The sequence below is a fragment of the Spermophilus citellus genome (assembly GCF_964194105.1).
Source record: "Spermophilus citellus genome assembly, chromosome: 5".
In the NCBI taxonomy this organism is placed as follows: Eukaryota; Metazoa; Chordata; class Mammalia; order Rodentia; family Sciuridae; genus Spermophilus; species Spermophilus citellus.
Genome location: NC_138186.1, coordinates 167,693,294 through 167,719,068, shown reverse-complemented (window position 1 = coordinate 167,719,068; position 25,775 = coordinate 167,693,294). Strand labels below are relative to the sequence as shown.

The 25,775-nt window shown below is 49.0% G+C and overlaps 1 protein-coding gene across 3 annotated transcripts in view; it reads left to right on the top strand.

The window, feature by feature from the left end:
• The window catches only part of PRKN (parkin RBR E3 ubiquitin protein ligase), a 1,414,869-nt gene that overhangs the window by 1,268,541 nt on the left and 120,553 nt on the right, over positions 1 to 25,775 (top strand). For all 3 annotated transcript variants that reach the window (XM_081293730.1, XM_081293731.1, XM_081293729.1), the window contains one exon: positions 11,592 to 11,675. In XM_081293730.1, the coding sequence (XP_081149856.1) occupies positions 11,592 to 11,675 (84 nt within the window). The remainder of the gene's footprint in view (positions 1 to 11,591; positions 11,676 to 25,775) is intronic.

The following is a 25,775-nucleotide window of genomic DNA, read 5'->3' as shown; positions in this document are numbered from 1 at the left end:
CAACATACTTATGCATGTATGTGCATGCTCGAAGGCATCAGATATTTATGAAATAATGCACACATGAACAGGTGACTGTGGTCATCTCTGTGAAGCCTTGCTACTGACCAAGGAAGGAGACTTATTTTCCACATGCACCTTTTGAAAGTGTGTTTATGTACATGTGTCATCCATTCAAAAATGACATAATCTGTTTTTTAAAACATGTGACCATGCAAATTATATTTCAATAAAACTATTAAAGAAAATGAAAAACAAATGGCCAATAAACATCTGTCAGTTTGAAAAAAAAAACTATCTTACAGTAGGAAGTAAATTTCAATGTCCTGGTCCATAACTATAGATTGAATAGCTCAGTTCCCATCCCCAGGAGCACCGCCCCCCACACCTCTGTCCACAGCATCTGTGAAGCGTAGCCTCAGCTGCTAGAAGCAGCTGAGTGGAACTGGTGTCTTCATTGTGACCGGTTCTGAGGCAGATACTGGTAACATTTCCACTCCGTTGTGCAGCAAGTACTCGAGTTAAGACTGAAACAGTAGGTGGATGCATCCTTGTCCTCGATGAGACAGAGGATGTGTCAGCAAAGGGTATTTTCAGAATTCCTTTAAGAGCCCTCTTGAGTAGAAATTAAACCAAGGAAAGTAAGGGACATTTCAAGGCAGCAGACCTAAAACAAATGTAACTTTGGGGACACAACCTAGATGTCACCATATTTTATGGGAAACTAGGTAGCATTGTACAAACATCCTTGGTGCATTAGTATAGGATTTGGGAAATACAGAGGAATTTGGGCACTCAGCTATATCCAGCTGCCTTAGAATCATTTATTTAGCCATTTGGAGGTTGCACATAAAAGATCGCCTTGATCTGTTTGCATTGGAGCTTGGCACAGTTTAAGATGGCCTTCCACCACAGGATTCTGAGATTTTAAGACATTGTGTGCTTGAAAGGAAATAACTTCACTTTCTTCTTTTCAAAATCATGTTTTAGCGCATTGTTATCTGACACCATTCCCGCTCTGTGACATTGTCTTGTCAGTACGAGTTTTGCATACATCAGCGGCTGGTCACCCCACCGGGACCCCTACTCTTTTGATACATTATTTTTAACACAGAGAGACTGAACTTACATATCTCTGCCGCCACCTTCAGGAAAGTCATGTACTGAAAAGAATCCTATTTCTTCTGTCCCCAGAGAAGTACAAATGTGGGCTTCATGCTTTTGATGTTTCCCTTGACTATAGTAAGGGGTCCTAAGATGGTATTTGATTCTCCTGTTCTTTTGACACAGAACTTCAAGAGCTGTGGAAGAAAAATAAATGGCACATAATAGAACGCTTTCCTAACAGATGCAGGCATGACAGAAAACAGGCACAAAGAAATTTTGGCTTTCATATAGAGATCATTCAACTGTAAGGATCAAAATCTTATTTTAAAGGGTCATTACTTGTGGGTACCAACCTGCCCTTAATGATATTGATCAGCAGCCCCTTGAACATCCTGATAGTAGTGGAAACTGTTCCTCTGCTTCTTTTTCACGCTTCCAAAAAGAAAATATACACACATTCCTTTTCGGATGTGCCTATTATGGGCATTCGAGAAGTCAGACTCAAACATCAATCAAATAGACGGCTGCACTGACGTGGTATGGAAGGAGTGACTCGGCGGACAATTCCGACACTTCCTTGGTAGCGGGGATTGTGTAAGGGATTGACAGTGACGTGCCCCTATGTTCATACATGTGGGCAGAGGGAGGCAGGCCAGCATCCCCCTCCATAAGCAGAGTCTCGCCCTGTGGGAGTTGACAGTGGTGTCCTAGCTTCACCTGAGTCTTCCACATAATGATCATTATTACCAGGATGCTGGGAATTCCTCTCATCAACAAGGTGCTTTCTGTCACTTATATTTCCATAGAACCGTGTTGCATCATAACCCTACGAGAAAACTACTGTAGTTTACCATCTCCCAGAAACTGTGCTAAATATCCAACATAAAGGTTGGCCTTCTTTCCAGATGCAAAATCCTAAAACAAAAAGACGCTAGGATCACAGGATAATAAAGAGGGCCTCTGTAGCCAGGTCTCTCTGACTTCAGAGGTTCTGTTTTTAAATACTAATCTATATCTGGTTTTTAACATAACCATCTACTGTGTTATTTCATGAATTATAACATGTTGTCCTTTCACATGTCACCCAGGTCAAACTTTTTTCTCATCCTAAAGGTAAATGCGGTTATGTAGCCCATAAGGACGGGCATACCTCTGGAAACTGTGTCATTGGGTAATTTTGCACTGTGGGAGCACCCTAGAGTGTGCTCGCTGATACCAACCTGAATGCACAGCCCATCACACACCCAGATGATGTGGCAGAGCCTGTCGCCCCTGCACTGCAAACCCAGGTGGCCTGCTCCCGTACTGCCTGCTGCAGGCGATGGGCACACCATGCCAAGCATTCGTGGATCTAAATGTACAAAAATGACACAGTATAACTGCAGTATAAAGCACAGCTGTATAGGACTGGAAGCTGCTGTGGCAGTCAGCGCGTGAGCAGTGAGGAGTGAGGCCAGGATGTTCGTGCTCTGCCGTAGACCAGCACCTGCCCATTGGGCTGTACTACATTCATTGTAAAAAATGTTCTTCTTTCTTCAATGATAAATTAGCTTATTGTGACTTTTACTTCATACACCTTTTTAATTTTTGACTCTTCCATAACAAGTTAAAACAAACACATTGTACAGCTATACAAAACACGTCTTTCCTGCTGGGCATGGTAATCCCAGCAACTTGGGAGGCTGAGGCAGGAGGACCACCAGTTCAAAGCCATCCTCAGCAATAGCAAGGCACTAAGCAGCTCAGTGAGACTCTGTCTCTAAATAAAATACAAAATAGGGCTGGGGATGGGGCTCAGTGGCTGAGTGCCCCTGAGTTCAATCCCCAGTACCAAAACAAAAAAAAAAATTTATTTCTCTACACCCTTATTCTATAAGCGTTTCTATTTTTTTTTAACTTTTTAAATGTTAAAAACTAACACACAAACACACTCATCACCTGGGCCAACAGGGGAGCAGGAGCATCAGTGTCCCCATCTCCCACCTTCACGTCTTGTCCCTTTGCCTTGGGGGCAGTCCCATTCGTGGAGCTGTCACCTCCTGTGATAACAAGGGCTCTTGGAGTCCTCCTGAGGGACCTGCCCACCGCCTTCTGGAGGAGGTGTCCTGTCAGAAACATGCCCAGGGTGGTCGCCGGCGTTCTCCTTGGTGTCACCCTGGGTTTGCCTGTGAGCGCAGCACGCGCCTGAGCCCTCCTCCGTCAGCGGAAGCCGGTCAGTGCTGGGTGCTCTCCGGGCTGTGGAGGGCCTGCCCCAGATCGGCAGGAGCCCCGCGAGCCTGCAGGTGGATCTGCTCAGGTCTTTACGCTTCTTCTCCACAGCTGCCTTTTCTCTGACCTCCCCCAGGGCTGTCAGCTCCCTGTTGGGAACTGTTTCACCACCTGGTGACCACCAGGTGTGAAGGGCCAGTGGTGGCTGAACATGACTGTGTGGTCATGGCTGTCCCCAACACATGTGGGTCACAGGGCAAAAATAAGATTTCACTGCTTCAGGGTTCAATTACTACTCAGTTTAAAAAATTGACATTGGGGCTGGGGATGTGGCTCAAGTGGTAGCGCGCTCACCTAGCATGTGTGAGACTCTGGGTTCAATTCTCAGCACCACATAAAATAGATAAATAAATAAAGATATTGTGTCCACCTAAAACTAAAAAATTAAAAATTAAAAAATTTTTTAAAAAATATTCAAAATTCTTTTTAAAAAAACTGACATTGAAGTTAGCCTTTATTCAAAAGTTTGTTTTTATTTATTTTACTATTTTATGTATTTTACTATTTTATTTATTTATTTATTTTACAGTAGAATGCATTTTGTCATAATGACACAAACGGAGCACAACTTCTCGTTCCTCTGGCTGTACGAGTCACTCCACTAGTGCACTCACACCTGTATGCAGTGATAATGTCTGCCCTTTCTACTCTCCTTCCCCTCCACAACCCACCCCCCCGTGTGTGTGTGTGTGAGATATGGTATATAAACCTTCCCCTCTACACAAACCAAAGTCCCTTCATTCTTCTATCCCAGTTTGCTTGCTTATCACACTCGTCGTAGGCATTTAGGAGGTGCCCATTCCTAGAGTTAAATGAGAGCTTGGGCCCCTCTCCCAGCTTGCAACATACTGGAAGACGAAGCACTGGGCTCTGTGTCAGCCGTCTTTGGATGACAAGGCATGGGCTCACAGACTTGAATTACCAAGTTCACTAGGTCTTCGTCCAATAAAAGTAAACAATCACACTATTGGGAGTGATGACCTTTTTCCCAGCATTGAATTATGAGAGGAATTTTTCATCTGGCTGCTTAGAATTTATAAAAAATCGGGGAGAGGTTTGAACTACAATTTTGTAAATAACACAGAACATTTAAATAGTTATTTTTTTATGACAATCCTTTTGTGAAAAACAGAGAATAAACCAACCTATTTTAATCTTTTCTATAGAAGCTTTATCAGCCAGGACTCTACCAAAGAAGCAGAACCAGTAGGATTGCTTTATATATGCACACACACATACGTATGTGGGTTATACCTAAATATATGTGTATAAATACACATCCATCCATACATATAGATATATACCCACATATATATATGTGTGTGTGTGAGAGATATGATATACAAACCCAGATGACATGCTGACGTGTGTATCTATACATGCACATGCATATGTAGCTGTATGACCACATATCAGCTTACCACACATACACAGACATACACACACATATATGGAGAGATTGATTGCAAAAAATTGGTTCACCTGGCTTTGGGGGCATTTAGGACATAGGCATGTCCTAAATGACGAGCAGGCCCTCAGGAAGGGCAGACTGGGACTCCTGGGCACAGCCTGGTTCTGCAATCCGCGGGTAGAATCTCTGCCTCCTCATTCTGCTCCAAAGTCCTTCTGGTGGATTGATGAGGCCCACTCAGGACAATGTCCCTCACTTAAAGCCTCCTGTCCATAGCTCTCACATCTGCAGGGTGCCTCCCAGCAGCACCCGGATCAACTGGAGACAGGTCCAGCCAAGCTGACAGAAAACTGACATCCTGGGAGATGTCAGTCCGTGCATGTTATTGTTCACCAAGAAAATCTAGTAAGAGAATAATTACTTTTAAGGTTTTTTTTTTTTTTAAAGAGAGAGTGAGAGGGGAGAGAGAGAGAGAGAGAGAGAATTTTTTTAATATTTATTATTTTTTAGTTCTCGGCGGACACAACATCTTTGTTGGTATGTGGTGCTGAGGATCGAACCCGGGCCGCATGCATGCCAGGCGAGCGCGCTACCGCTTGAGCCACATCCCCAGCCCCATACTTTTAAGGTTTTTAAAAGAAAACCAATGAACAGGAGTGGCATTTGCCGGCCTTCCTCGAGAGAAGCCGGTCCAGGAGAGGCCAGCCCCACGCAGTGAACGGCAGACCCTAGCACTCAGTTCTCGTCCACTCCTGAGCCTTGGAGGGTGCCTCAGGTCTTAAGGGAGCACCAGCAAGTGGGGGACCAGGGTTACCTGACAGCAGATCCCCAAGGGAATCGCTGCTGCTGTCCTAGATAGCCGCACACGCATGTGTCTGCCCTCAGGTGCAGAAGCGAGAGGGAAAGGTGTGGGGTGTGGAGCTCAGGAGAGCAGAGGGGAGGCCTGGGGAGCCGCAGGAGGGGGCAGGGAGGGAGGAGGGAAGGCAAAGGGGAGGTACTGGGAACAAAAGTGACCAGATCATACTGTTGTACTGTTGGCATGACAAACTGCCACCAAGAATTCCACTATTACACATAATTGAATTGCACCAATTTAAAAAGTTTAAAAACAGAGATCCCCGAGCCTCCACCAGAGGCTTGCAGGTTGGCAGTGTGGCTTGTTGGAGCTGCTCCCTCTCCTCCCTCAGGGAGCTCTGCCTCTGAAAATAGCCGGGAGTTTGCAGACTCGCCCCCAAACACCATCTCAAGGAGTCTTTGTATCAGCCTCAACCAGTCCCCAAACTCTTTGTGCTCGCCACACCCTTAGCAGCTCGTGCATTTCTCATAGGATCTCCAGGCCAAAAGTCACAGACCTCCCAGTTCTGGGTTTTCTCCATACTTTTTATTGATGCATTATAGTTGTGCATAATAGCAGGACTTGTTGTTATGTATCCGCACATGCACACAGAGTAATCATACAGTGCGGCCAGTATCCCTCCCCAGCACTTCCCGCCCCTCTCCTCCCCCTCCCCCTGGTCTTTATCCTCTGCTGATCTCTCTTCATTATCATGAGATTCCCTCCACCTTTCTTGCCGCAGTCTGGCTGGGCACAAAATAACTGGGAGGTCACGAGCCACTTGTAGGTTCAAACAGGAACTCCTTTATTGCCAGAACCCAATGGGAACTCTCCAGAACTCCACGGAAACTCCGCGAGAGCCAATGGGAACTCAATGGGAACTCTGCGAGAACTCAAAGGTAGCAGGCACCCAAGGTAGCAGGAGCCGCCTTATTGCCAGACAGCAGAGGTCCATATACACAACTGAATATACAGCTTGTTTCAATTTAGCATCATCCAGTTACAGCAATCAGTCATGATCTTAATAATTATACAGAGCTTAACTGAATTATCATCATCTTAATGGCTCGCTGGCGTTACTTCTCAACCACTCCTTCTGGCAAAATGCCAGGCGCCATCTTGACTTCGTTGTGGCTCTCAACACTTTCTGTTCCTTTTTCCTCTCACCTTCCTCATGAGAGGAAACATGCGACCCTTGGCTTTCTGAGTTTGGCTTATTTCACTTAACATAATACTCTCGGGTTTCATGCAATTTCCTGCCAATGACATAATTGCATTCTTCATAGCTGAATAAAACCCCATTGTGTGTGCATATATCACATTTTTTTATCCATTCATCTAGAACAGCTAGACTGGTTCCATATTTGGTTTTTGTGAATTGTGCTGCTATGAACGTGTCACGGTAGTGTGCCGACTTTGATTCTTTAGGATAAATACTGAGGAGTGGTAAGGTTGGGTCACATGATGGTGACCTCCATACTGATTCCTGTAGTGGGAATCTGTAATCCCGCCAGCAGTGTAAATTGTTCCTTTCTCCCCACATCCTCTCCAGCATTTATTATTTGTATCCTTGATGGCTGCCACATTGACTGGAGTGAGATGAAATCAGAGTGTAGTTTTGCTTTTCGTTTTCCTAACTGCAAAGGCTGTTGAATATTGTTTTACATATTTTCTGGCCTCCTGTATTTCTTCTTTTGAGAAAGTGTTTAGTTTCTTTGGGGTTTGTTTTTTTCTGGTGTTAAATTTTTTGCATTCTTTTTGTACATTCTTAATGTTAATCCTCTGTCAAAAGAGTAGCTAACAGAGATTTTCTCCCATTCTCAAGGTTCTCGATTCACATTCTTAATTGTTTCCTTGCTGTGCAGAGCTTTTTAATCGATGCCATCCATTCGTTACCTCTTGGCATTATGTCCCGAGCTTTAGGAGCCCTATTGAGAAGGTTGTTGCCTGTGCCCAAAAGCCAGAGTGTTGAATCTACCCTACATTTTCTTCTGAGAGTTACATAGTTCTGGTCTCATTTCTAGGTCTTATATCCATTTTGAGATGACTCTTTTGCAGGGTAAGCAGTAAGGGTCTGTCTCGTTCTTCTACATAGCAATAACCAGTTTCCCCAACACCATTTATTTTTAAAAAACCTGTCTTTTCTCCAGTATATGTTATTTACACCTTTGTCATGGAGTAGATCAAAGGCTGTCTCTGTGTGGATTTTTCTCACCTAATAGTTCTAGTTTTTAAAGATTTAGGTCCAAGACACACAGTAAGACATCTAATATCTGACCAATTTAATACAATCTGAAAAAAAGTTAGCATCAATTTTTAAAACAGATAAACATATATTTTATTTTATTTTATTCTTAAATAACAACATCCCTGATCCAAATAGATGTTTACATGGTACTTATATTTGTCATAATATCAATGACAATGTCTCTGAAGGGAAAGAACACATCTCCACTCTAACTAGGGATGACCCCAAGTGGATAATTCAATGTCCACTGGATATTGATTATCACTGTGCCTCCTACAAACTGTAAAAATATCTCTGTTCAGCCCTGTGAGTTCACTGTGGCACCCCAGGGTGCCTTGGTGCATAGTTTGAGAACTAAAGCCCTAAGCATTTATACCAGCGCCTTGTTGAGAGTCCTGAGTTCTGAATAATGTGGTTGAAAACCCCAAACACATTCAAGGTCAAATCAGACCTTCTAGTTATTCCCCATCTGGTATGAGACAGATTCAAGATGTGTAACCAGGAAGCACCTACCATGTGACGGAATTTAAATCATGCCATCAGAGTACAGCAAATGAAGGAACGCTCTGACGAGTCACCACCAGCCCATTCCTGCAGCTTTGCTTCCCTCGCCACCCTGAAGTGGCAAGGCTTTGATTTTTGTTCGCTCTTTGTTTCCTGTTATTTCTTTCTAGGGTGTTTCTTACAGCACCAGTGAGGAGGAATTCGGTGTCTCTGTGTCAGGGAGGCCTGTTTATTCTGACAAACTGATCAACCTCCAGGGTGTTCCTCCACCATGAAACTGATTTTCTGTCTCATCCGCTGGCTAATAAGATGTGAGGCTCTCTCCCGCCACGCAGAGGGCTGGGCTCGTCTTCCTTCCCTCCACACAATGGTTAGATCACATCCTGGCTTCCTCCCACTGAACCGCGCAGCCGCACAGCTCTGCAGCAGAGCGCACAGGGCTGGGCCCAGGCGAACCCAGGATGTGGGAGCAGAAGGAGACCTAGGAGGGATCCACGTTGGGAGCAGAAGGAGACCCAGGAGGGAATGACCTCGGGAGCAGAAGGAGACCCAGGAGGGATCGCTGGGACCCAGCTCACTGTTTGCTGTATTCACTTTCAGTTCTGATTAAAAAAAAAAAAATCGTCCAAGACTGAAACCTGGTGGTGCTCGTGAGAAACACACCACCTGTCCAAAGCCAGAGACGGCTGAGAGACTAGGTGTGGCAAAAAGGAGGACCATCTTGCAAGATGAGTGTGTGCCGGACAGGCACACACCTGGCTGTCACAGTCAGCATCAGATCCCCTAGAACACAAGGTCCCTCCCCCAGGTCCTCATTGGCTGAGTGCTAAGGGGTGTACAATCTTCCTGAATGTCCCCTAGGTTTTACTGTCTCCTACTGGGTTATTTAAAGAAGTGCACCTTTAGTTGTCCCCTCCCAGGACTTTCTGGGACTGAGTGCATTTTGGCACACAGGAAGTTTCTCTCTGTTGGTCAGGTGACCCCCTTCCCCCTGGCCTCCTGTTTGACAGAGACTGAATCTATCACACTGGGTGTTAATTGCTGATAGCCATTTGTTCTATTCCTCATTCAGCTGAATTTCTTACTTTCTCACTAATTTTACATTTAAGACTAAATACTGTCTTCTGAAAATGGACCTCTGGACTTTCTGTTTCTCACATGCTGGTGATTGGTTTAAGGACATCTCCACGCATGCCTTCTCCCACCACCTCAAACCTTTAAATAAAGTTAATGTCCCACGACATTCGACTCCAGTCTCTAATGAGAAATGGAAAAACATGCAGCTTGAGCATCCTTAACCTGAATTCCAAAATGCTCCAAAACCTGAAACTTTTTGAGCAGTGACATCATGCCACAAGTGGACTCCACACACATGATAGGCCACAGTCCCAACACAGGCTCACTGAACACAGTGTATACAGTTGCCTTCAGGCTCTGTGCGTGTGCCAGGTATATACAAAACAATCATTTTCATGTTTTGACTTGGGTCCCATCTCCAAGGCACCTCATTATGTATGTACAAATATCCAAAGATTGGAAAAAATCCAAATTTCAAAATACTTCTGGCCCCAAGCATTTGGGGTCAGGGATGCTCAGTACCTGAGGATCGACTGTGGCGTCTCTCCGTAGAGACGGTTACATTCTAAAACGCCTTCCTTTTCTGCTTCTTACGTCTTGAGATCAAAATAACGTTCAGGTTGGGTTTTTTTTTTTTTTAAGAGAGAGTGAGAGAGGAGAGAGAGAGAGAGACAGAGAGAGAGAGAGAGAGAGAGAGAGAATTTTTTTTAATATTTATTTTTTAGTTCTCGGCGGACACAACATCTTTGTTGGTATGTGGTGCTGAGGATCGAACCCGGGCCGCACGCATGCGAGGCGAGTGCGCTACCGCTTGAGCCACATCCCCAGCCCTCAGGTTGGGTTTTTTAAAGCAAGAAGCCAGACACGGGGCAGGGGAGAAGGGTGTCCACATGGGGCCATGTCGTGAAGGGCAAGCGTGTTGGGTGGGCCGCCCTTTCTGGGGACGTCTCTGGAATGAAGTTGGTCTTGCTGCCTCCTGTTCATCTCGTTTTCATCTTTCTGCTCATATTTGTCCCGTCTTACGCACACCTGAGCCGAAGGCCTGGCTGATGTGACAGATTCCAGCCTGAGGGTCCCAAGCCTCTGCAGCTCTCTGGGTATCCTAGACACTGGTGGCTTTCCCAGGGTGTCTCAGTGTCAGGGAGAGGTGACATCTGCAGGGTATCACATGAAGACCTTCACCCCCAGCCTGGGCAGCAATCTTGGGTGGCTGGGGACAATGACAATAGGCCAGGATCACAGACAGTAGCCCAACAGGCACAGCCTTGCAGGAACCCAGCAGGAGTCCACTTCCTCTGCGTCCTTCTGTGTCAGATGCAGGGTGAGGGCAGGGGCTCCCCTAGGTGTCTTAGCAGGTGGGAGGGACACAGACAGGAGCTCCGCGCACCATTGATGGCGAAAGCCAAGCAGCGCCATGCCGGAGCCTCCTGAGCCTGAGCCGCCAGACCAGTCCCACCTTCGGGGCTCAGACAACAGACATTTATTTTCATAAACCTGGAGGCGGAAGTTCAAGACCAGGGCATCAGAAGGATTGGTTTCTTCTAAGGCCTCTCTCCTTGTATACTCACAGGGTCACCCCCAGCCCATGTCCCGGGCTCTGATCTCCTCTTCCTATAAGGAGACTGTCACAGGGACCCATCCTGATGACCTCATTTTATTTTAACTACCCCTTTAAAGTCTGCCTCAAATGCAGTCATACTCTGAGGAATTGGGGGTTAAAATTAAACATACAAATGCAGGGGGCGGGGGATTCAGCCTGTAATAGCCCATTTCTTTTCATAACAGGCTTGCAATACAAAGGAAGCCCATTGACATGGTCACAGGAATCTCCTAGGTATATAAACAAATATTGGATGTGAAACTCTGGGATGAACTTGCTTTCCTTGTTTCTGACAAGGACTTTGCTGCAATATTTATTTGCATTACTTTCTTCTCCACTGGGCTGGAAACATCTGGGAGAAAGGAAACATGACTCATTCCCCTTTGCAACCCTGTTAAGGTGCTCAGAACATTCTAGTAAAGAGCGAATGATCCCATCAAATTCAACAAAAAGTTAATGTGACACAGAAAACTCACGAAGGCCAGAGGAAAAGGGGAAGAGCATTCTGGCAACACCGCTGACCCACACTGTTCTTTTGCAGTTCGTCTTTTGCCGGGACTGTAAGGAGGAGCACCACGAGGGACCCTGCAGCACCCTGCTTGAAGCCTCGGGAGCAGCTAAACAGGTACAGATGCCACACGTCCCTCCCAGGGGCTCAGTCGCTGGTGGGCGGGAGCTACTTCCTGGCAGTCCTCAAGAGTCCTCCCTGAAGCCCAGGAGCAGACAGCTAGTCCACAGCCCTTCTCCTCAGGGGACAGTGTAGACTTCCCATGACATCTGGGGGATCTGGACTTCCGTGACAGTTTCTCCCCAAAGGAATACAAGAAAGAGGTAGGGCTTATATCCATGATCAGATGGGTATTTAGAGAGGAGATAAAACAATTTAATAATCTATCACAGAAATTAATACTGGTCCTACTTTTATTTTTTAAATACCTTTGTGTCTTTTTTTTTGGGGGGGGGGGGTACCAGCGATTGAATCCAGGGGTGCTTAACCACTGAGCAACATCCTCAGCCCTTTTTAAATTTTACTTAGAGACAGGGTCTTGCTGAGTTGCTTAGCACTTTGCTGAGCTGCTGAGGCTGACCTTAAGCTCCTGATCCTCCTGCCTCAGCCTCCTGAGCTACTGGGTTTACAGGAATATACTTCCCCCGGCCAGCGCGGGCGGCTAAACTAAAGGTCCCTCTAGTGAATTTATTAGGATATCAAATTGTAAGGGTCCAGCGGAGCGTCGGAGAAAGAGACCACACAAGAGACTGGCTCCATGCAATGGCAAGGGGGATTTATTAGGGATCCGTTCCAGCGCGCTGGGGCTCTGTGCTCACTCAGGAAGGGAGAGCAGCCCAGAGCCCAGAGCAGAGGTCAAGCAGAGCTTAAGTACACTTTCTGGAGGGGGCGGTGGGCTTTGCATACATCAGAACAAATCATCATGAGGCGCGGGGAAATTGAACAACAACTCTGAGACATGATTAGTCCATTCATTGGCGGGAACAGGTCGGGCGGGGGTGATTGGTCACTCCTAAGCAGGGTACACATTTAAACTGATTGGTTCTGGGGCCTAGATGCTTACGTGCCATGCTACCTGGAGCCCTTAGCTATTAAACAACCAGGGAATCAATGGAGATATTTACTGGGCAGTTCCCGAATTGTCCTAACAACTTACAGAGATTACAGGTTCCGGGGATAGCAGAGGAATTGTAACAATAGACTTTTACCTTTTAGCCCAGGCCTTGTAATCTAGAAGCTTTACAATGCCCTAGTCTTTTACACTTTTTTTTTTTTTTGACAGTGGAGCAACATCTTTATTTTTTTTTTCTGAATGATGTTCTTTTTTTTTTATTGGTTGTTCACAACATTACAAAGCTCTTGACATATCATATTTCATACATTAGATTGAAGTGGGTTATGAACCCCCAATTTTACACTTTAACTCAGACTTTTGCAGCTTAGAATCAGCTTAGAAATTTTACCTTTACAAAATAAAACACAGACACACAATTTACCTTTAAATCAAGCTCCAGGATGGCTCCTCCGCTCTCGGCCTCAAGCTCCCCAAATAGGAGAGCGAGGAATGTCACTAGAGGCTAACAAGAGGGAGCTAACACATTCAGAAGTGAACTTTTATTGGGGGGACCCTCAATCTTTAGAAAGTTCCATCCAAAAAAAGACAAGAGGGGCAGGGTTACAAGGACAGGTGATTCCACCCCTGGGGCTGTGGGAGGCCAAGCCTACGCATGAAGACACATTCTGCTACTTCATGGGTGGGACAGTGTCTAGGGCCACTACAAAGGTGACCAGACCACTCGAAAGTGACCGACAGAGCCTCTACCAATCACAGGAAGGAAAATGCTAGTCATTCAGTGTGACCGCCCCCACAGGCGTGCGCCACCATACCTGACTCATTGAAAATTTTTGGTGAAAACTCTGAGTGACATGTACAGATGGTCCTCCCCTTGTGATGAGGATAGAATCTGATAAACATTCTAAGTTGATAATAGTGTAGATTCAAAAATGCCCTGAACGCATCTCACCTTCCAAATATTACTGTGCACACTGTCGTCTGGGACACGGGTGATCTGGGGACCTACAGGGAGCCGTAGCTTACTACTGCTGTCCAGCATCTCCAGAGGGGGGGGCGGCACCACATATCACTAGCCAGGAAAAGATCAAAATTCACAATTCCAAACCCAGTTTCTACTGCATAAGGTAGAAAAATCAAAACCATCGAAAGTTAGGGACTATGTGTACAGGGATACCGGAATGTGGAAGGATGGCATTTGTAGCAATATCATGAACTATGCTAAAGTACGTTCCCGTCCTGATTAAGTAAACATCGTGTTTCCTCAGACTTACTTTCCAGTGTGCTTTACCAGGCTCAGGGAAATGCAAATGTGTCTAACTTATTAATTATGATCAACCAAATCTTAGGGGAAAGAAGTAAAGAGCTCAGCACAGTTGATGAATTTACTCATTATTTTTCTCTTAATATAGATGTTAACAAGGGTCTAAACACTAACTCCATGCAGATAAACCCTCTAGTCATTTCCTTGATAGGATCCTAGTAAACAGACATACAAATTCTATGACATTTTCATTTTATAGTAAAGAATATTAAAGACCTAAGTGATCTGAATCCAGAGCATAAAGAAGCTATTCCTATAAGGTATTCTGCGGAGGTGTTTATCCAAAATTACCATAACTAAGTAAATGTAATTAGTGAATTGGGCCTTCTCATCAGCTTCTAAATTGGTGACCAGGAGCGTTTAAGGAATTTGGAAAAAAGCCGTCATTTCCATAGTAAAGGGGTAAATGCTCCTTGATTTATTTTAGCTCAAGGAAATTCACATGCAAGCTCTCTTGTGCTTGCTGCAGGAATGATAGTGGTATTGAGACCCTCTGCCTGGGGTCACTGCAGCCAGGAAGAAAAGCCTGTGGTTCTGGGAAATGGGATTAGCCTAGCAGTTAACACCATGTGCTCTTCGGACCACAGAGACAATGCTTCCAAGAAGTGGCACGCTGGTATCATTTCTTTGAAAACAGAACAGTAAGATGAGGAGTGTGTTCCTTACCCTGACCCTGTCCAGGCACCTGACTGTCCCTGTAGTCCTATTCATTCTTCATTCATGAGGATCCAGCCATCCTGGATGTTGAAGTTTGTTTTCTTTTTCATGTATGAAAACCTTAACATTCAACTTAGAAAAATGGGGGAAAGAAAGTGGAAGATGACCTGGGCACAGATGGCCCTGGTGAAGGAGCTGTGTCCACGATGTGTCCATCAGCACACATTCCACAGCCTGCTAGTCGGACTCTCCTGCAAAATGCAGTGCAGTACGTTCCCCTTCAGAGGCTTGAAGGGAAGCCATGGGGGAGCCGCACAGGGAAACGAATAATCACAGCAATATGCCAAACCAGAGCACAGCAAATATCTACCTCTGTATAACACTTCCCGGGAGTCGTGGAAGATGGCTCAGAGCTCATCAAGAGGATGCAGACTAGGAATGATGGACCGTTCCAGAAGTGGACACTGCATGGGCAAAGGTTTTGGGCAGGGACCTCTTCCACCAGCCTCTTCCATCCATCCCTAGTCCCCAAGCCAAGAGAGAATCTGGTGCATACACGTTTAAGAGATGTTTGTTGAGGGGTGGTAGCATCTATAATGAAAGAGGCATCATTCCACTTGACAAATGTGTATTAAAACACCTCTGATATGTTAGGCATTGTTCTGATCCCTGGAAGTAAAGAGCAAGATGAAGTCCCCGCTCTCATAGCACTTCTGTCACTTCATCAAACACCACAGGGTGCACAAGCAATCCATATGAGAGCAGTTCCCAATCCAGACCAGGGCGAGGTGGCCCTGCCCCTAGACCTCCCAATGACGAGCCCCCTCCTACTTCTAGCCCCTGGTGACAGAGCCAGCCTCCTGTCCTCCCACAAACAAACCAACAACCAACAGACCTAAAGCAGAAGGTCTACAGTATCCAGTGGGTCCACACCCACTGCACAGAGCTGCGTTTGCTGCCATTTCCCCAAGTCTCTGAATCAATTAGGGCTCCACAGGGAAGTGACCCGGACTCAGACGGGCACATGGAGGGGGTCTTAATGGAGGGATGACCTACGGCAGTGGGGTAGGATCACAAGAACCAAAACACTGGAGTCTAGCCCAGTGGGAGCGGGACCCCACGAGGCCAGAGGTGCCAGGGGAGGAAACGGGGCTCTGTGAACCCCAAAGTGGGAGCTGCAGAGAACGGGGCCTCGTGACAGGAGGAGTGACCACAGAGGGTCCAGCTTTGCCAGAAATGGGCTCCAAGCAGGCCAAGAATGTGGGTGGACATCTCGACTTCTCTCTTCCACCTTCTGTGCTCTTACTGTTGTCTCCCAGTGGCCAGATCCAGTGGGACACCAGCCCCAGGGACCCTGGGGACACAGCTCATGAGAGTCAGCCCTGCAGGTCAGGGCAGTGGAGGGAAAAGAATCAGAATAACCAGATCATTCTCTGTGAACCAGTTTGCCAGGGCTCCAAAGCCTCCTTATTTCAGCCCTGGTTGCTGAACCCAACAAGCTACAGCACCAACACTAAGGCCAGGTCCACTTGGTAGTAGAATGAGGGTCTGGGTTTTAAGGGAGCCCCTTACTTTCTGTCCCCTACATTTCTCTCAATCTGCAGAGATCTCATGGAGGATGGCCTCTGAACTTCCACTGAAAGGACCATGCTAGGCACCTCTGACCATCCAAAGTTCACCCGGCCCCTTAAAATGCAGGTGTTAGATGCTCCTGGATGTCTGAGTTTTGCTAATACAACAAACTACCCTCCTTGGTCCTCTCCACATCTTCTTTCCCATTCAGTTCACCTGCAACTTTTTTCCTCTTAGCCACTCATGGCTGCTCTCCACTGCTCTTCCCTCTAGAAGTGACTGGTTTCTGTTCTTTGCTATTACCCTCTCCAGCCTGGCAAGTCATTTCCCCCGGGGTCCAATCAGCTTTTCCCATGGGTGGGGCAGCTTGACTCAAAACTTAATGCATTTTTTGATTAATGCAATAATTTTTTTTTCAAAAAAAAAGCAAACTCAAAGATTGGTTTTAAATTGGTTTTAAAATATTGAACAAGCTTTAAGTTGAAACTGCTGAGAGTTTGGGAAATCAGTGACAGAAGATCAATCCATCTCAAGCTAATGAGAATCCGGTCCTGTGCACCTCTTCTGGCTCTCGCTGGCTTGTTCTCCTCCCCTGTTCTGTTCCCTCCCATGTTCCCCAGAGGCTTTCTAATAACTAACCACTTGCTCTTGCAAACCCCATAGATCAACGCACCCTCCCAGTGGTTCTAAGTCGTTGATGTTACTACTCTCCCTATTTAGCGGAAGGGCAAACTGAGACATCTTGAGTTTTAATGATGCTATCTAAAGCCACAAAAGGAAATCAATTTCAGTGGTTATCCCTGATCAAGTGGTTTGGGAATAGCGACTGCTCTCTCTAGTTAATAATCCTCCTGTGTCTAAGAGGAATGTGCCCATCCCTGCCCACTGTGCTCCTACTTAACCCTCAAGACCCGGATCAGATGTCTCCTCCTCTGTGAGGCCATCTGCCCACCCCACTGCCTCCTCTAAGCCTTGAGACAACTGAAGCGTGTTCCTCTCCCTCCCCTGAAGGCCGAGTTTTGCTAGTGCAGAATTTGCACCTGCTTCTCTGTATCCCCCAGGGCCTGGCACATAGTCGGTACTCACTGATTGGATGAATGATAACTCCCTCCTTCATCCTCACACCTTTCTCTTCCCCAGGAGGTGGAAAAACCACCTCTAAAAAGATGGACAGTTGCTTCCAGACTGGGTTCCGTCTCAGTAACCATTTGAAAAATAACGCGGTTCCCTCCACCGACCCCCTGAAGTGGGAGATTAAGCCACCATCTTGCCTGGGATGACAGGAACTGTGTACACTTGCAGAGGACGTGTTCACAAGGCTCTTCCAAATGCGCCCTCTTGTTTTTAGCCTCGCCACAACTTTGTGTGGTAAACTATGATTATGGGCCAGGGCTAGGGAGGGAGAGAGGCCCATGGGGCAACAGAGCTGATGAACGCCAGGTGATCATGGTGCCCAGGGGTGTGGGAGCTGCAGCAGGTGGGACCATGGAGCACGTCAGCTCCATGAAGCAGCAACATGGCCTGTCAAGTCTTCCTCCCGGGCCCTCCTTCCAGAGGGACTGGAAGGAAAACTCCAATGCCGGCAGAGACCAGACCCTTACAGGAACAAAATAGGCTTGATTCAAATCAGGGACTCGCAGCATTTTGACAAGGAGACAAGGATATAGTCCACTTTTGTGCTGTCTTTCCTAATAAAACTGCAATAACAAAAACAGATCAGAACCTTCGCCTGGGCACAGTCATACACAGGCCCACAGTAGAGGCTGCAAACCTTGGAGTACGCAGCTTGTCAAAGGAAGCAGCAGCCAGTGTGTGCCACACAGAAAGGCGGGCCTGTGTTAGCCAGCTTTCCATCCTGTGACAAGTCAAATAATAAGTAATAAATCAAATTCACTGGCTCACAGTCCTGGAGGCTGGGAAGCTAAAAGCAAGGGGCTGGCGTCTGGTGACAACCTTTTTGCCACATCATCCCATGGTGGAAGGCGGAAGGGCCAGAGGGAGCCAAACACAGTCCTTTAAAATGGCCCCAATCCACTGGACACAGTAACACACACATGTAATCCCAGTGGCTCAGGAGGCGGAGGCAGGAGGATCGCGAGTTCAAAGCCAGCCTCAGCAACTTAGCAAGGCCCTAAGCAACTCAGCGAGACCCTGATTCTAATAAAATATTAAACAGGGGGCTAGGGCTGTAGCTCAGTGGCAGAGTGCTTGCCTAGCATGTGTGAGGCCCTGGGTTCAATTCTCAGCACCACATAAAAATGAACAAATAAAATAAAGGCATTCTGTCCATCTACAACTACAAAAAAAATTTTAATATTAAAAAGCTGGGGATGTGGCTCAGTGTTTAAGCTCCCCTGGTTCAATTGCTGGTACCAAAAAAAAAAAAAAAAAAGGCACAAAACCTACCCATGAAGGTGATGAAGGTGGACCCTCATGGCCTCCTCCTCTCTTAAAGAACCCCCTCTTATTACTTTTATGAGCAATTAATTCCCAAATTTGGGAGGAGACAAGCTCCCAACTGTAGGGACACGGAGGCCTGGAATCTGGGTTCACTTTGCGTGCGTCACACTCCCCACATTATACACGTTCCAACTGTATCTCAGCTAACTCTTATTTCTTCTAACCAATGGGGGAAAAAAGGAGTAATAGGGATGTTCCCTAAGTATTCATAAGGTATCTATCCTGTACACGCATCACCTGCAGTGTCTTGAGCATTCAGGAAGACAGATCTGGCCCCTGACCTCACGACGTTCACAATCTAGTGCCGCAGAAGAAGCAACTGAACAGATTATTAATTGCTGTACTCTGAGAGGAACAAGAGAGGAAGGATAGGAGGCTGTGGATGAATAGAAATGACATCAGTCTTCTATACATCCAATGTTTGCTGCTGTGACTGAAAAATCTGACCAGAACAATTATAGGAGAAAAAGTTTATTTAAGGGCTCATGGTTTCAGAGGTCTCAGTCCACAGACAGCAGGCTCCATTCCTCAGGGTCCAGGTGAGGCTGAACATCATGGCAGGAGAGGGTGGCAGAGGGAAGCAGCTCACATGATGATCAGGAAGAGAGAGAGAGGTCTCCACTCTCCAGATACAAAGTACACACCCAAGTCCTGCCCCCAGGGACCCCTCCTCCAGCCGCACCCCACCTGCCTTCAACTCAGCTAACCTCATCAGGGATGAATCCAGTGATTGGAGTAGAGCTCTCACGATCCAGCAGTTCCTCCTGTAAACTTCATGGTTGTCTCACTCGTGAGCTTTGAGGACTCCCCACATCCAAACCTTAACAAACCTTTCCCTGAAAGAGGTGAAAATTGAGACTTTTAAGGATCAGCTGTCCAAGCTCGGAGGGGACTTTGGGGTGCTCTAGGGAAAGAAAGGAGGTGTGCAGAGTTCTCCAGATGAGAGCGCGGCGTGTCCACGGACAGGAAAGCAGCTCACTTAATCATGGCCTGAAACGACAGTGGCAACAGCCTGATCTGGAAAAGTAAGCAGAGGCCAGCAGAGGAGGCCAGCAGAGGCCAGCAGAGGCCAGCAGAGGCTGACAGGTCACGTTGCAGAGGTTGAAGTCCAGGGCAGTGAGAAATCACCCATGGACTCCACGAGGTCAACTCATCAGATTGGTGTTTCCAAAGGTCACCAGTGATAATAAGAATCCCAGGTCGTGTTTTCCAGGAAGAAACTCTGAGCTCTTGAGACCTGGTTGTGGACGGTTGTTACTGGGGTGCCTGGGGAGGCGCACTCTGCAGCGGGAAGGAAGCGAGGCTGGGCAGAGAGAAGGGGAACTGCCATGGGTTGCAGCAGCCAAGCCCACAGGAGCGCTGGAGCTGGGACAGTCCCTCGGAGCCATTCTGCATCAGGAAGGAGGGCAGGATGGCACCCGTGGGCATGAGCTGTCCTCCCCTCTGCTCCACGCCCAGGGCTGAAGCACCTTCCTTAGGCTGAGGGCAGTTCCCCGTCAGGGACCTGGTGGGGAGTTGTGAGCTGCCAACGAAGCCGGAGGCTGAGGAAGCAACTGCCTGAGTCCTGGAGCAGGGAGCTGGTCAGTCTCAGTGTCCACTACAGTCCACCCTGATGCTGCCCAGACCTCTGCCTCTTAAGCAGGGAAGAGACTAGGGAGACTTGCAAATAGAGGTTGGAAAAGTGAGCAGAAGCTCACACTGCTGCGGGGGTCTCTGGGTTGCAGCCAACTTCGGTAGTCCCCCTGATACGACCACTCTAGACCCTCTCTCAGATGAGCACCTCTAGTGGCTTACCTGGTGGTCACCCTAGTGGTCCCCATTCCTGGTGGTATGCCATTCTAAAGCCATGACCACTGAACCTGACTAAGCATTGTCAAAATCAGCCGAGGAGTACCAGAGAAGCCACAGTGCACCTGCCGGGTGCCCAGTGTACCCTGCCCATTCTCATACCCACCCCCCATGAGGGCCTGTCCCTTTGCTTCACCTGTGAGTCACTTAGAGACTGGAACTCGAGGTGACCAGAGGACCGCCCTGATGAGCTTACCAGAACTCTCCGTGGGTTCTCTGTAGACGTGCAAGCCAGGCCCCTGTATCTGCAGGGCATGTTGCACAGGGGAGCAGAGATTCCCAGGTGGGGCCGTTCCTCCTTCACCCCTTGGTTCCTGAACGGTTAGATTCTGCTGGTTGGGAGTGTGGAGCCGTGTGGTGGCTCTGGGTATAGGGCCTACACTTCGTCATAGGGGCCAGCGCCCCGCCACACAGTGAGGAGCTCCAGCTGCAGGTGGAAGCTGGCCCATCCCTCTCACAGTCCACAGCTTCTGGGAAGTGTGACACACGAAAGGACAGAGTGGTCATGTCCCCACTGGGACAGCTCCTTTGCTACTGGTCCCGTGCAGGGCCATGCAGGGTCCTGCCAGCATCGGAGGTAGAGCCGCCTGAAGCTCTGCCGTCAGGAAAGGCCAACCCATGCCCAGAAGAGGGCTGGTTCCCGTCAGGATGGACTCCTCCCCCTTCCAGGGCGTCTCTGTGACCAACACGACCTCAGAGGGCCACACTAGCAACTCAGTGCTGCCTCGGCTGACAGCAGCTTGGACAGGGGCAGGGACAGTGGTAACCCAGCCTTAGTGAGGAAATGCAGACCGCAGGGTCCACCCGCAGGGCTCACGTCTTGCCACCTGTGCTGCTCCGCTCTGGAAGCAGGGCCTTGTGGCCAGTAATGAGGTGGGCCAGGTCACGGAGCCGAGTCTTCTGCCCGCCTAGTTGTTTAAGGGTGCTTCTCAATGCGTGCTGAGGGCATTGACGTGAGTGCCTGGATGCTCCTGCTTCCAGCCCTCTCCCTGGCGGGTCTGCCTGCCTGCTCTGCAGAGCCCTGGCCTTACCGGCCCTCAGTCATCTTACTAGTCACCAAGATGTTTGCCCTGCTTGTGAGTCTGTATCTATTCTTGGCTCAGCCCTTTTCTTTTCACACTGAGCATGTAGTCAGCTGCCGACTGCTCGCATCCGGAGCCCTGAAACAGAGCACCGCGGACGGAGTAGCTTGAAACAACAGGAATCTATTTCACAGTTCTGGAGGCCGAGCAGTGGAAGAGCCGTGGCAGCAGCTTGGTCTGGTGAGGACTCAGTTTCTCGCTGCACCCTCACATGGTGGAAGAGGCGGGCTGCTCTCTGGGGTCCCTTGTAGAAGGACACTAATCACATTCGTGAGTGCTCCACCCTCCTGACCTCCTCACCTCCCAGCAGCCCAGCTCCTAACATGGTCACCACGGTGAGTGGATTTCCACACCTGACCCTGAAGAGACACCATCACTCACCCCAGCGGGTGCACTTCCAGCGCTGCCCACTGGGAGCTCTGCTCTCTGCTCTGCCCACACCAGGAGGAGGTCCCCGCAGAGCAGCAGCCCATCTGTGGCTCACACCCACAGGCTGAGCAGTTCGCCTGTGAACCACGCGAGGATCCTTCATCTGCCCCCAAACAATTCCCCCCGTCCTGCCACCACCACCACGGGGCCCCGGTTGTAAGAGGCCACAGTGCCACAGTGGTGGGAGCCTGGGAGTCTGTGTCACCTGTTGGCACAGCTGCCTCATTCCATGTGGCCCGCCTTGTGCCTGTCCCTGGAAACCCTGGGTCCACCTTAGGAGGATGTGGCTCAGAAGCACCATCTCTGCCAGGCATAGTGGCACTCCGGGGGCTCTCTTTCAAATGCACAAAACTCTTAGTGACTGAACACTGGAGTCCTCTGTGGGGATTCTCTGCCTGGCTTGCAGCAGCTGCATGTGATGTCGCACAGCTGGACTGGCGAGGCCCAGGAGGGGTAAGCTTGACGCCAAAGCCACAGAGCAGCCACAGAGCCTGGCGGCCAATCAGAAGACAGGATGTGAAGTGGCCAGTTAGTGTCGATGCTTGGATTTCTGAGTGGGTGGCAAGTGGTGCCATTCCCTGGGAATATAAGAGTGTCCAGGGAGCGAGAGTTCACCTTGGCCTCCACAGAGGAGCTCAGTGGGCAGAGGAATGGATGTACAGAGCCCCGAGAGGGGACAGCTGGCCTGGAGCCAACAGTGAAGACGGGATTCTCCTCTCCAAATGACTGTCACTTACCCCCCATCCCTACCCAGGAGCTCTGGTGCTTTGCCACCAGAGGCTCAGCTAAGAGCCTCCCCAGATGGGAGTGAAGCAGCAACCACTCCAGACAGCCTTGATTCTTCTGGATGTTTTGCCCCTGTGCCTCTCCTCACGTACCTCCCAGCCACTTCCTGCAGTTATAGGAGCAGAGTCCTTGAACTGGGGACCAGTGAGATTTACTATTCCTGGAGATCTACCTCCCTCGTTATTTGGGAGTGTGCTTCTTGAATCACTTGTTGGTTTAAGTAAAACAGTTTTATTGATGTCACTTGGTGCAGAATCCTTGACTCTGGACGCACAGCCTAAATGGATGTGCACGCGGGACAGGAGGGCTGTGATAGATCTCCATTAAGGCCGGCGCAGCCTCCCAGCCTGCAGTCCATCTCGGACAGCTAAATAAATGCCAAGGACAGCACCAGCCTCTCCATAGTGCGTTTCCAAAGCACTTAGCCTGTGAAAAAAGGCTTGCTCTAGGGGGACAGAAATGGCCCTGGGCTGGTCGTCACACAAATCAGCTTGATCTTCTGCACTTCTAGGCAAGTCACTCAACCACGTTCAGCCCTCTCCCCCCTGCCACACGGGGCCCGTAAGATCTTCTGAACCATAAATAATGAAATGAGAATGAATGTGAGGCATTTTATAAGTCATAAAATACTACAAAATATAAAACTTTGGGGTTCGAGTTTTTCATGGCTGAATGCTAAAAATGTCAAGCACTACAGAAAAAAGGAAAGATGAGATTGAAAGACAAATGAGACGTGCGCACCGCACAGACGCTCTCCTGGTCTGTTGTCTACTGCCTACAGGACAGAGGAGGTGGTGATTGATACAGGAAAGCACGGCTTCCCGTTCTGGAAGTCAAACATGTAGATCACGGGCTCAGCTTCTCATGGGGGCCTCACGGTGGTTTTCTCAGGAGGAAAGCAACCACTCCAGGTGGGCATGTGGAGAGGAGGGAGGGGACAGAGAAGCCATCCTGTTTGGTGACAACATGCTGGTATGAGAACTAATCCAGTCTGGCCTCTGGAAAGCTCCACCTCCCTACACTGCAGGGTCCAAGCCATACTTCAGCCTGAGTCCTGGTCAAGGGTGACCCCATCACACTGCAGCACTGACACCCGGTGCATACCCCCTAGGACATACCCCCCAGGACATCCTGCCCCTCTGACAGACCCTACCACAGATCAGGTCTCTTTTCTTTGGGACCCTCCCTGTCTTGAGACACTTCTCTTCTGAGCCTGTCACTCCACAATGAGCATCACCCGCCCTGCTACAGCCCACCAGCAGGGGGCTCCTCCAGTCTGGGAGGAGCCCATGTCACACCACAAGTCCTGAGCTCTCCCGCCTGGGCCCCAGCAGACCACAGCTCCTTCCCAAAGCCCCCACCTCCCCAGGAGTGTCCCAAGAGCTTCAGATGCCAGCGGGTCTTAGGATCCTGGCACCTGATCCACCAAGGCTTCCAGGGCAGTCCCTGGCCTGAGGTTCCCAGTGTGTGCCCTGTGCGCCAGGGACCATCGGCAAGCCGCAGAACCACTGGGTAATGAGGAAATGTGTTCGCAGAGCCGCTGTCACTCACACACGTACACACACCACACCACACCGCAGGGCACGCACACTCTGTACCCCACATGCTACCTGCATTCGCCCCCCACACTGCATACTACCACAGACCCACCGTACACAGCACAGAAACAACACTCGCACCACACACAGGCCTCTGCACAGTTCACACACCGCGCCCACCCCCCACACCGCACACACACCCCACACCGCACACACACCGTACATGCACACGCACCCAGTCCTCCGGTCCCTCCCGTTGGGGTTCTCTGCAGGAGCAGGCGAGGGAGGGCTGCGCAGCGCCGCTGGCCGCCAGAGGGCGCTGGATCCCTAAGGCAAAGCGACATTCGCACGCCGCAGAGCTGAGCCGCCCTTGGTTGGTTATTGCGCAGTGGCGCTGGCATCAAAACAGCAGGCCACACCTCAGTGACACGTAGGACCCTGTTAAACACAAGATTCTGCAAAACAAAAATGAGATGACCTGGGGAGGGGAGGGAAGCGTGAGCCTCGAGGGAAGCCCCATCAGGACCGCAGCCGGGGCTGAGACCACAGGGCACGTCCCCAGAGGGCGTTTCTGAGAACAGCAGGTTTGGAAAGGCCGCCCTGGTGGCCATAAGCCTGCATCGTGGGCTAAGGAGAGGTCTCGTGGGCAGCCTATGTCCTTGCACGTCAACGCTGTGGCCTTAGTGTGGAAGGGGCTGGTGGGCTCCACCGAGGCCCCCTGGCCGATGCCCCTGGGTCAATCGCAGGTGCCAAGCGCGCGGTCTCGGGGCTCACGCTTCCTTTCTTGCTGCGAGAACCAGCTGCTCAGCCTCACGTGGGCCGGGGGTCTGAGACCAAGCAGGATGCGCCTGGAGGCCAACAGCCGGCGGGGGACCGGGGCTTGTCCGCCCTCACCAGGCCTTAGAGTGAGCCCGCAGATCTTTCTTATGTGGTTGTTTCTCTGCAGAGCCCTGGCTGGTCATCCTTACGTGAATGTCGTCCCCATGACACAGGACACTGTGAAGTTGGGGGGACTTAATGAAATAACTCATGTGTGGTACCTGCCTCAGGGCCTGAAAGCCACTGTGTGAGCTGAAAGTCACTGTTCCCACATGGAAGCCCACGGGCAGGGATTTCATTATTTATTCCTCATTTCTCCTCTTCACCAATGTCCCTAGTGTCTAGGACAGCGCCTGGCCATCTTAAGGACCCCCAAAAAAATGTTTGACAGGTTAAAGAGCTTCTGTGCCAGCTGTAACAAAAATAACAGTATGCCCTTCTCACCCCACTGCCCTGACCCCCTGGTGGCCTGCTGGTGAAGCTTCTGCATTCTAACTCTTGTCTCTATTGGTCACTTTAGTCACTGACACCCTAAGAGAACTGGAGATCTATCAAATTAGCTTTTCTTTCTCGATCAGGTGTAGATTTTTTCCACTTTCATCTGCTTATGGTAATAACTGACACCAAGTA